The sequence below is a fragment of the Centruroides vittatus genome, unplaced genomic scaffold (genome assembly GCF_030686945.1).
Source record: "Centruroides vittatus isolate TY-2023 unplaced genomic scaffold, ASM3068694v2 contig_579, whole genome shotgun sequence".
Lineage (NCBI taxonomy): Eukaryota > Metazoa > Arthropoda > Arachnida > Scorpiones > Buthidae > Centruroides > Centruroides vittatus.
This window is the reverse complement of record NW_027122347.1, coordinates 382,818-395,401: the sequence shown is the minus strand read 5'-3', so window position 1 is coordinate 395,401 and position 12,584 is coordinate 382,818. Positions and strand designations below refer to the sequence as shown.

General features: G+C 26.3%; 1 protein-coding gene across 3 annotated transcripts in view; it reads left to right on the top strand.

Moving 5' to 3' along the window:
- Asator (tau-tubulin kinase asator) overlaps window positions 1-12,584 on the top strand; it is a 39,578-nt gene that overhangs the window by 11,131 nt on the left and 15,863 nt on the right. For all 3 annotated transcript variants that reach the window (XM_067275045.1, XM_067275047.1, XM_067275046.1), the window contains exons 5-8: window positions 1,113-1,283; window positions 1,366-1,464; window positions 11,426-11,694; window positions 11,765-12,059. In XM_067275045.1, coding sequence (XP_067131146.1) covers window positions 1,113-1,283; window positions 1,366-1,464; window positions 11,426-11,694; window positions 11,765-12,059 — 834 coding nt within the window. The remainder of the gene's footprint in view (window positions 1-1,112; window positions 1,284-1,365; window positions 1,465-11,425; window positions 11,695-11,764; window positions 12,060-12,584) is intronic.

Below are 12,584 nucleotides of genomic sequence, written 5' to 3'. Positions count from 1 at the left end.
ATGGCTTCCTGAATTTTATACAGAATTAAACTTCTAATTATATCATAGGATATTATTTAAACATTTATTATTATTCATTTAAAAATATAATAATAATAATAATAAAGATTTTATCATTGTATATTTCTTGGTATTCAAATTTTAATATTGAAGAAGTTACATAAAAATCTAATTAAAATACATTTAAGATTTAAATTATTTAACAAAAACAAAAAATGTAATTGAATTACATATTTAATTAAATTTAATTTTAAAATTTATTAAAATTATTACTGCTGTAGAATATAGAATTAATTTACGAATAGTTTTTTTTTTTTTTAAATCGAACAGTTTTTAGTGAGCTAATTTAAAACGAGCTAGGTCAATGTAACACTTAAACTTAACCTAAGTTTTCACATGCCATATAGTTGATTGCCCTTCTTGGTATGTCACCACCAGCTGGTCAGGCTTTTGTGATTTGACAGAACAGTAAAATGTTATTAGGATAGGGTCTAAATAGAATCTGAAAGAAGATATTCTTGGTAAAATGCCAGAACTAGCACTGCTAATTTAGATGCGAATTAAAAAATTATTTATTGGTGTATTAATTTTTAATACATTGTATATTTTGAATTGGTTTGTAAGTTTTATAATGAATCTGAATTAAATTTATAAGTTACTTGTATTATTACTATATATATATATATAGTACAAGTCTCTAGTTTATTTAGTCAATAGTGTCAAGTGACTGTGTGGTTATATCTTCTTAATTAATTAGTCTGGAAGTGAAGATTGGATGGAGGTCTTGGTAGTATAATTGACAATGCATCTGCATGGTAAGCAGAAGTTGCTGATTTGAGTTCTCTTCCAGATCTACCTTTTCTTCCAGAAGTTATAGGAGTAGAAATTATTAAGAGTAATACAAGGTGGTGACTTAATTCTCATCTTTAATCCACATTACATAACGTATATATATTTAATTAGCTAAGTTATAGTCAGTCTGATTATCAGTAGTTAGCACTGGTTATTATAAAAATTAAATGTTTAACATTTTTTTTTATATTATAATAAAATTATAATAGATTTCAACAAGTCAATCAAGGATTTTTAAATTAAATTATTTAATTTAACAGTCAAATTTTGCTGTTGGACGATTACAGCAAAACTGCAGAAAGGCATATATGCTAGATTTTGGATTGGCAAGACAGTATATTACTGCAAATGGTGACGTTCGTCCGCCTAGAGCGGCTGCAGGTTTTAGAGGAACAGTTCGTTATGCTTCTGTGAATGCTCATAAAAATAAAGTTGGTATATAGTTAAATGTATACTTGTGTTAAAATCTTTCTTAATTTAAATTAAAATGATAAAAATTCTCTTCCGTATTAGGAAATGGGTCGCCACGACGATCTGTGGTCACTGTTCTATATGTTGGTCGAATTTGTAAATGGTCAGTTGCCGTGGAGAAAAATTAAAGATAAAGAACAAGTAAGTCTTTATTACAACATAATGTACGAGAATAGCAGTATTATGCATTATTTTCAAATAAATTTTTTGTTTTTTTTTAATGTTTATATAAACTCTTGTCAGCTTAATGAACTTTTTATTAATATACTTTTTTCAACTACAGCTACATCTATTACTGAAGGTAACTATTTTACATGAAACAACAATACTTACTTGTCTTATAATTTCTATTTTCCCAATTTATAAATTATTGTATAAGTATTTGTCTTATAAGGGATTAATTTTATAATAAATTCGTAAAAATTGTTCTTACTGCTAACTGAATCACAGTGTGCTTTCAAGAACCTTGCTTAATTCAAATAAAAATAAAATAATTTGAATCAAATTCATGGTACAAAAGTTCTTTGATTATTAACTGTTCATATTTAATAGCCTTGATATAACTTAAGAAATAGCAAAAATAAAATAAAATTTTTAAACAAAGAGTTAAGGATTTAATGGACAAATTAATTAGATTAATATCGGTAAAATTATATCTTATCATTATTCATTTCAATGAAATTGTAATTCGAAACTTGTAACCAGACAACGTCATATTGAGATACTTGATATTAAGACTGACTGTTATTTAATCAAGACACTTAACATAAATATAAAATTGCAATATATATAGAAGAAAGATAACTTTAATGGATTAAATTTACATATTATGAAAACAATAATAATAATCGAATATAGTTAAATACTTGTTTTAAGTAAAAAGTAGAAGTTAACATGCTGGATTATAAATGTTTTTGAAGTGGAATATATTTTTGAATGCTTCATCCAGTTATTTGATTTCCTGTAATGTTTACTTAAAATTATATTAAAATTAATTCTGAATAATTCTAAATAATATTAATTGTAATTACGATCTAATTATGTTAAAATGCATTAAATGAAAGTAATCTAGTGTCGAATCTATTGCTTCAAGCTAAATTCCGTTTAAAGAATTCTGATAAATTAATTTATTTATAAACTACATTATTTTCTTTATAATATTTTAAAATAAAGCAAAGAAAAACTATTTTAATATCCAGTAAATTGCTGTAAAAATTTAATTTAGTAAATGTTACTTTTTACAAATTTTGTGATTTAAAAAAGAAGAAGAAAAAATTCCTTTTCTTCTTCTTTTTGGCAATCAATCATTTTTTTTATTCTAACAAAAGTGGTTTAATTTAATTGTTTTTATTATTGTAATGTAAACTTTTTATTTCTTCAAAATATTTACTTTTTTAAAAATTCTTTTCGTAATCTGTTTAAAAGTTTTTCTGTTTTTAATTTTTAAATTTAGCAACATTGCATTTGTAGACGATAAGTTTAATACACTTTCTTTTTTGTACGTTTTCTGTGTTTGAGAGCCTTTAAAATAGTATACTAATTTAACTCTTGGTTCTTAAATTTTAGTCCTGTTGCCAACTGATTGCTTTTGTTTGATTCCAGCTTGAAATAGCATTGCATTCTATAACAAACTATTGGAACTAATATTATAACTCATTACAAAACAAAGGTTTATATAAAGATATTCTGTCGAATCTAAAATTTTTAATGATTTTTATACAAATTTAATGAGTGTTTCCACACATTTATGTATTTAAAAAAAATCAAATTAAATGTATTTTTTTCTAGATTTAAATATTCAAAAATTATAAAGTTTACTTGATGATACAATTATAAATACCATTTACCAATAATTGCATTATCATATAAATTTAAAGCAGAATTAATATAAAATATCATATCATATGAATTACAATTAAAATGCTTTGCTATGAGTATGTAACAATAAGATAAAACAATTTAGGTAACAATTGATTTTTCAGTTACTGCATACAAATAAGCAATATTGTTCTTTATGATGGTAAAAAAGTAAAAATTAAAATAATAATAATAATAATAGGAAAATTTTGTTGTTTGATTTAATGCTTGATTTAAAAAATTTATTAGAAATTTCAAAGTAATGTTGATTGTACTTAAATATTTTAGAAGTCAAACAACTTTATTACTAAATTATTTTTAATTGTCTACTTGGACATTAATCATTAGTAGGACTTTACACTGGTGTTTAAAATTTGACACAATAATGAGAGTTAGTTCAGAAAAAACAAATTTTCTTTATTATATCACCCGTAGTAGTAATTTTTTCTGTACACTTATACGTGTTTCGGGCCAACATGCCCCTCGTCAGCAGTATTACCACAAACCACTAAAAATAATTAAATAAATAAGATATTGTGTATAATAAATACCCGACAATAAAATACTTTTTTTTTTTAAACTTACAGTAAAAATGTATCCTAATACCTTGTACAAGTGGATCATATTTCCAAAATTATTAATTACCTTTTAATTTTTCCAAATTCGTCTTCTGTTATCAAATCTTGTTTTTTTTTTTTAAAGCCTCCAATTCCTTGTTTAAACCATTTTGTATATCATTTTCTAATAATTTATATCCACCTCCTTATATTAACTCTTTAATTATTTCTTTCTTCTTTTCTGACTCCATGACTATTGTTTTTGTTTTGTTTTATCACCTTGGAGTAGTTCTAAATTATTTTGTATTAAAAATTTTTTAATGTTATCTAAATGTCTTTTATAATTTTGTACTTTATCTATAGTTAACTTTATTACTAGATTAAACATTTTTCAGAGTTGTTCTACTTTATTTATAGATTCAAGTATAAAATTTAGATAGTAAAGTTCTAAAAAATGCAAAATTGTTTGAAAATGTGCATCATTCTTTATTATTTGTTTTAAAATTTTGTATTCTTTAGAACTTTACCATTATTCTAGCTCTGTACTTGGATCTGAAGATGGAGTAAAGTAATTTTGAAAAACATTTAATCCAGTAATAAAGTTGTTTGATGATAAAAAATTTAAACAAATTTTTTTTTTCTCTTCCTAATTTATTCATGATGGAGTTGAGTATTTCCAAAGAAATAATACTTAAGAGATTCTTAATAACAGGAAATTTTCAAACAGTAATTGTTCGAATATTAAAAATTTTCTTCAGTAATAACACACGTATTATTGAATAATTAGTTGTTTTGTGCTGACAAATAACGCTTGAAAAATTTTCAAGTAGATAAGGATGACTGTTTATTACTGTTATAAAACAGAAGTTGGTAAAGGTTAATTAGAGAAAAAGACATTAGATAAATATTCAAATAATTTCAGTTTACAAAAATAACATTGCCAAGAGCAATTTCAATTATACTTCTTTATTATGGTTATTGTTATCGCCTTTATTTCAGATGCAATTATTATTATTTTTTTTTCTCTTAGATTTCAATAGTCTATTAAATTTAATTAGCCTTTAGCAAGAAATAAACTTGAATCTAGCAGGTAGTTTCTATCGTAAGTAAAGCACATTTATAAAAACTAAATTTATTTTATTTAAAACATTTTAATTTTTTTCTCTACAGGAATAAATTGTTTATAATTGTAATTTTAAAAAATTATTCAGATTTTATTCCACTGTTTAAAATGTTTCTGTATTATTATTTAATTCTAAAGTATTTAAATTATCTCTAAACAGTTTTTCATTTAGTTTAAATAATGAATGTAATTAAATAACATTAGCAAAATATAATTTGCGGTTTGTATTAAACAATATTTTTCTTTGATAATTTAATCTTAGAAGACAAGGAAGAGAAAAATAAATGCTGGATTTTATGCCTTGTTAGCTCTTATTGTAGCCAAATTGTTATAGGAAGTTACTAAGAAAGATTTCTACCTTCTATAGTTTAATAATACATTGAACATTTGTCAGATTACTGTCTTGTCAAATAATAAAATTCAGAGCATATAAATTTATATAAGTTAATATGTTGAATTTATATTATGAAATAACATTTTTAATGAAAAATTGCTGTATATTTATCATCATCATATGTCTAACCTAATTTCTAGGTAATAAAAATGCATATTTAAATTCCATTTAATATTAATAAATCATTTTCAACTTAAACTTTAACCCAATATTCATTAGCCAAAGATGTAAAACCGGTTTGTTTATTTAAACAATTAATTACTATAATATAACAGTTGAATATACAGAACTATGCAAAATGTTATGATGCAGTTAATATTATAAACAATGAATGTGGCTTCAAGCCTCTTTTATGCATCCATTTTTTTTAATATGATAGGAATATGATCTTAATTTTTAACAGTTAACTGTTCATAATTAAATATTTTTTTTTATTGTAAAGTGTATTTATCAGAAATTTTATTTAACAATGTGTAATGGGTAAGCATTGAAAATATTGTTTTCAATTAAAAAAAGATAGATTATATTAATATCAGATGATTATAATTAAAGTACTCCTATTCTACACTGTCTAAAGATACACATAGCAGTCCAAATATAATCAATTCTGATATGACACCATTTTAGGACATATAGAAGGCATTTCATGTGAATTTTTGTAAAAAAAAACAAGTACCAAAATTTACTATTTGAGCATCTTTTGGTGTTGCAAGCAACAAGCGTTTAATTTGTATAAGACACTCATACAATGCAGAGACCTTAGCAGTGAAAGGCATACTGTTTAATGTGATTTCCATTCTGAAGGCAATGAGCAGTGTGTTCATCAATCCTCTGTGGTTCTTCTCATGCATATTGTGATGCTATCTTTCACTGCTGTAAAATTTGCAACATGGCCTTCATAAACCACATTTTTTAAGTGTACTCACAACCAAAAAGTTACGAGAATTAAGCTGACATCACACTGCTTGCAGTGCCATTTCTGTAAAAAAAAAAAAAAGTTCTAATGTAATGTTTTACAGAAATGTCTTCCTCATATCCTGAAATATCACATACAGATTTGTTCGCATTTGAACCGCTAAATATATCTCTAGACCAATGGATCTCAAAGTGTGGTCTGCAGCTGCCCTAGTCATTTTTTTAAATTGCAATACTGCATTGCTTAGCCAGAAGAGAGAAGAATATTTTCATGTATCATCTCTTATATTAGGTTATTGGTTAGACAAAATATTTTGATACTCAATCTACCATTCTCTAGAATAATATTTATATTTATAGAATAAGTATGTTTAAATAAAATTTTTTTTAATATACAATAAGACCCCGCTTAACGTGTGGAATGCGTTCTTAGATAACAAAGTGCCAAGCGAAACAGCATTAAACGAGACCATTTTAACATAGAGTAAATAGGGAAAGGGAAACATGCGAGTTTGGTCACATGTCACATGTTTTGGTCGCATTAACAAATTTTACTTTAATTTTAAGTTATTTTTATATTAATTTGCATAATAATATATGTTAAATACCACATAAAAATATGCACACAGAAATGTAAAGTTCATTTTTTGTGACAAAGGTCCTGACTTTTCTGAAATTCTTGTATTTTGCGATAAAGTCCTGTAGTTTCATTTGTCGCTTTTTCTTTTTCATTAAGCAAATGTCAGTGGCGGAAAATTGCATCAAAACACCTCTTTTTGCTTTTGCACACCTTTCAAAATCTGGATCATTTGCTACAATTTGATCAACGATTTTGGTTATTATTACCAAACTTTTACTAAAGAAATCTGTAGCAAGTTCTTTATTTTCAGGATCTCCATTTTCCAGTTCTACATGAATTCCTTGTTCTGCCAGTCCTTGAAGTCGTTGGTAAGGCTTTTACCAGAAACCTGCAGTAACTCCCCAATATCCTGCTCGTGTATCGATTAAGTTGACAATTTTGTCAACCTAACAATACAGCAATAGGCTCTTCTTGATGAGGATTCTTGGATACCGTCAGCCATAACTTCTTCCACACTCCGTTCATGCATTTATCAGTTAATTTGTGCCGAACGAAGTCAATATTTTCTATGACATCCATGATGTTATATTTTTTCCAAAATTGCACACAAAACAAACATAGATTTAAGGGAAGTAAAGCATTATGTCGAATTGCCACCTTTTGCTGGTTGGTTCATGTTTGGGAATAATTGTATTATATATGAATTAATGAAATATTATGTTAATTTGAATTGGCGTAAATTTTGAGCGTTTTTTAGACGTCAAGCAGACCACGTTATATCGAGTCAGCGTTAAGTGAGGCAGCATTAAGCAGAGTCTTACCGTACTTCAATTCAATATTTTAAAAATTGATTATTTGTAGAATTTATTTATTTCATACAAATTTCTTTGATGTATGTATGTTGATGTAATAATAATATTAATATATTATTATACATACATACATCAAATTTTGCATTTAGGTGAGACTCTATATATATTGTTCCAGTTTACTGTTGTGGTTTTTATATATTAATATGTATGTAATAATGTTTAGTGCAATTACATCTATGACAATTAATCTTTATATTTTTACACTGATGAGTTGCAAACAATTATAAACAAGGCTATTGAGAGTTTGTATGAGGACCGGCAGTAGAGTGAGCCTCTTTAGCCATTATTTTCTTTGCTTGAACAAATGAAATATGCGGAATGTTTCTTTATTAATAAAAAGTAGTCTTAAAAATGCTATTTTTTGTTAGTAAAAAATAACAATAATTTTACAAGGTAGGAGGGTAGGAACTATTACAAGCCCATTAGTTTTCTCCAGCCAGTTCCCCTCTCAACAGCTCTGCTTATAAACATAACTAACAATTATATGATTCTTTATAAATCTATGCATTTATTTATAATCTAATTTAAAAATATTGAAAACAAACTAAATACATTTTGTCATCATATTGCATGCATAATATATATTCTTAAACAATATAGAGAATTTTTTTGTACTGAAAGATTCCATTCAAAGATATGAGTGAAAATTTAGGTTATTCATGCAGAAATAAGCTTTCATTCTTGTAGAATTTAAATGTTAATTAATAAAAAATATGATAATAAGTAAACAATTAAATACCACTATTACTAAAACAAACAAATTCCTGTTTTTGGCTCAAAAGATAAGAAACGAGGAACTTGATCTCACATAGTAAAGGGGTTAAAAGCAAATGTCAAATTCTTGGCTGATTTGGAATGCATCTATTCTTAGTGATAAAGGGCTTTATTGGGTAAAGGATACCATAAGTTACACAAACATAAATACTGTGCATATATATTATATATATCGATAAGTAATGATACAATATTAACATATAAATAAGCCACCAGAAGAGGTTTTTCTGATTTCAAATGAGATTATTAATATTAAATATATGAAAATCTAAATCCAGAAATTCTTTTAGTAAGGTAAATAATTTTATTTTGATAAAGATATAAATAGTATATTCAGCGAACAAAAAATATTTATATTTTTGTTTTTTAGCCTAAAGTGATATTGAGGAATCTGAAGATGGCTTTTAAAAAAAAGCGAAAGTACATGTTGAATTAAATGAATGCCGAGTAATAAGGTTTATAATATTGATATCAATATTCAATCAGTGACCTGTTTGAATATAATTTAGCTTACTGCATACAGAAATACTTTTAAAATGGATTAATATATTTTAAAACATTATTATAGACAATCAAGTGAGTTAGTTTGACTGCTATTTACAGATAATTCATAAACTTAAAAACCTAAATTCAGAGTCAAAATTTATCTACATTTTCATTATGGTAGAAATTACTAAATGTTTCATTTTTATATTTTAGCTTTTTTTGTCCTGTGATACTTTGAGGACTTTTTTCATATCCATTGTTGATTTGGCAAGGCATAGTGTTACCATACATCCTAAGTTAGAACACTCTACCAAAAAATTTTCTAATTGGGACAATGTTCCAATTTGTCTATTTCTACTTAAAAATATTCTGATTTTTGTTAAAAACAGTCACATAAGAATTGCAGATAGTAGGAGTATGCAGATGATGTACATACATGCATATGCCACCTGTCCTCACATACTGTAATACTGTGCAGTGGCTTCAAAATTATTGATGATTTAATACAATCATCAGCAATGGATATTTTTATTTATTTTCCTGTATCTGTGAGACTAAGAGGATCTTTACTTTTAATCATGTCTAGTATAGGTTTGATCATGTCCACAATAGGAGCAGCTGGTTTTCTAAGAAAAACTTAGTTAAAATATATTAGTCAAACAAGTATGATTGGTTCAACAAATAATAAATGTTAATAATTGATGGTTTAATTAGAATTATTCACTTATTTTCAGTGTCTGGATTAACGAAAATCTCATAAAATACAATGTAGTATCTCTCCAATATCATAAATTATACGAAACTAACAATATTTTATATTTCGTTTTCACAGAACATCTTCTAGCATTTATGAGAAAACAGAAGAAATTGGTAGTGAGAATGTGTCTTATGACATCACTAGTGACCGCTTCCGTTTTAATAGAGCCAATAGGAAGACATTTGTTTAAAAATTTTCTCACTGCATATGTACTTAATCTGTGGTCTGAGGAAAGATAGCCATTTATTTCTTTAGAATTAAAATGGATAGGAATTAGTTACTTTTAGATTAATTATTTATATGCACGATGGATGATGAAAAATGTAACCAATCTAGGTGTAGAACGAAACTACCCAAAATTGATACTTGTAGTTATATTAATAGAAATATTGAAGAAGTTTGAAAGAAAATGACAAACTAATAGTCTTTTTATTAAAAAAAAAAATAATAATAACATTAAATTATAATGAATCAGATTTTTTTGGCATTCTACAAACAGTTAGAATTCTTCACAGTGGAATTAAATCAGTTTTTTTGTTATTTGATAACATCTTAGAAGTATCAGATCAGAGAAGTTTAGAAGAAACAATCAGAAAAAAATGATTGATTTGATTATCTATCAATAAAACCAAATACTCGAAACCAGTACATAGACTTACAAGAGCTCTTAGATATTGTAGTAGTTATGAGACTTTACAATATCGTACCTTACAACATGCTTTGTGAATATGAGACTTTTTGCATTTGGCAACTTAAGATGAATTTCCTTGTAACTTACGATACGAGGTGTTTGTGAATCCGGGCCCAGAATGGCTATGCCTGTCTAATGCTGGATGTTCATCAAATTTTACCACAATGCTAACTCACTTACAATGTCTTAATTTCTGGTTTTGAACCTATGACAACACTAACCAGGCCCACAATGGGGACAGCAAGGTGGTGAGGACTGGGTGCAAAATATCAGGGACAGATCGCTCATGAAAAATTTCTTGGCTTTTTCAACTACCCAAGTTCAATCCTGAATCACCCAGAGTGATAGCTGACAGCTTAACTGCTTCAGCTATCTAGCTAGCCAATGTTTTTTTGGTTCACAGATATAAAAATATTTCTGTTTAAATTTTAATGAATCGTAATACAATAAACATCCATCAACTCAGACAAATGTTTTCAAAAAATTTATATAGTAATTTAGAATTTCTTGCCAATAGAAAAATTTTAATGAATGTTTTTGATATCTAGATACCTTTGCAACACTGTTCATTATATTACTGTAGTCAGTAATTTAGTAAAGACTATACATTGCTGTATGCTGTACTGTCATAAAATTTTTTGAGCTCATTTTCTTTAATAATAAATTCAGTAGTATAATCTACAAAAGCTTAGTAAATTTCTGTATTGTATATAGTACCTTCTTGTTTTCTGTGTTGTTGGAGAAAACACCCTGCTAACTCAAACTTTCATAGACTCAGATAACCTTCATTCCCTATTAGTCTGAGTTTGTGGAGGTTTACTGTATGCATTAATACTAAATGTGATTATATATATTATGTTTCTCTTAAACTGTTTATTTTTTATTTCTTTTTGTCTATTGATTTATTTGCACCTTTCTCCACTCATGTATTTGTTCTAAAATATTCTGACGTATTAGCTTATATTTGACACTTGTTAAAAACATTCTAACAACAAATTAAAAGGAAAGTCACAATCTAACATTTAATATAAATAAAACATTAATTTACTTTTTCATTCAGTTTTTTAATTTGTTTTTAAATATTTTTGTGTTTTAGGTAGGAATAATGAAGGAGAAATATGATCACAGGTTGCTGTTAAAACATTTACCCTCAGATTTTCGTCAATTTCTGGATCACATCTCTTCTTTAGATTATTACGATCGACCTGATTATAACATGCTGGCAGGTCTTTTTGAAAAATGTATGAAACGTCGCGGTGTGAGAGAAAGTGACCCATTTGATTGGGAGAAGAATTACACAGATAATTCAGTAATAACTACAACAACAACTTCCCCTGCAATTATATCAAAGCCTGCTTTCCCTGGGTAAGTTATAGAAAGTTTTTTCAAGATTCAGAAACAAATACAAGCATTATTAATTACTGTTCATTTGCAGTATTGTTCCACCTGGTACACATGGTACTGATAATATGCTTGATGATAACATCATGGCAAGTTATGAAGATCACGGGGAAAATATTAAACCTGACGGCTATTGTGAAGGGAAAAGTAAAGAAACTCTAGAGAAAGATGATGCCTTACTTAATAAAACTAGTGTGAGGTCACAGATTCCACAAAATAATGAAGGACAAAAACTACTAGATAATGTACAGATTCCTGTATTAAAATGTCCAATGAATGAAAACATCTTCAGTAATACCAATATCATTAAAACTGATCGTAAAGTTGAGGTAAGACGATATAGATTCATTTAAGAGAAACTTCATATTAGTCACATACAAATAACTTACATTATTTTAGTGAATCTGATTATAGATATCAGATCCATATGTAAAAAAAATCATAAATTGAAATGTATAGTATTTAATTTATTTATGTAAATTAAGATAATTATAAATATTCTGTAAATTAATTGAATTTTTAAGAGATGTATTTATTTTTTAAACTATGTGCTTATACTAAATATTGTGTATTTAAATGCTTTGTTTGCTTTTATATAATTTGGCTTCCTAACAATTTGATTTCTTATGCAGCCTTTATTTTAAATGTTAACTTTCTCTTCTTATTTTGCTTCTGTAGAAATCAGTAATAAAATTTCATCTAAAAGTAATAAAATTGAGTGTTTATTTTGTAACACTTTCATACTGCCTAGTTAGTTTTGCAAAATAAATTATTTAAGTTCTTCCTTCTTTGTTGTTTTCTTTTATTCAATCACATTCACTCAAATTTTACTTTATTCTTTTGCCTTGCTCAAT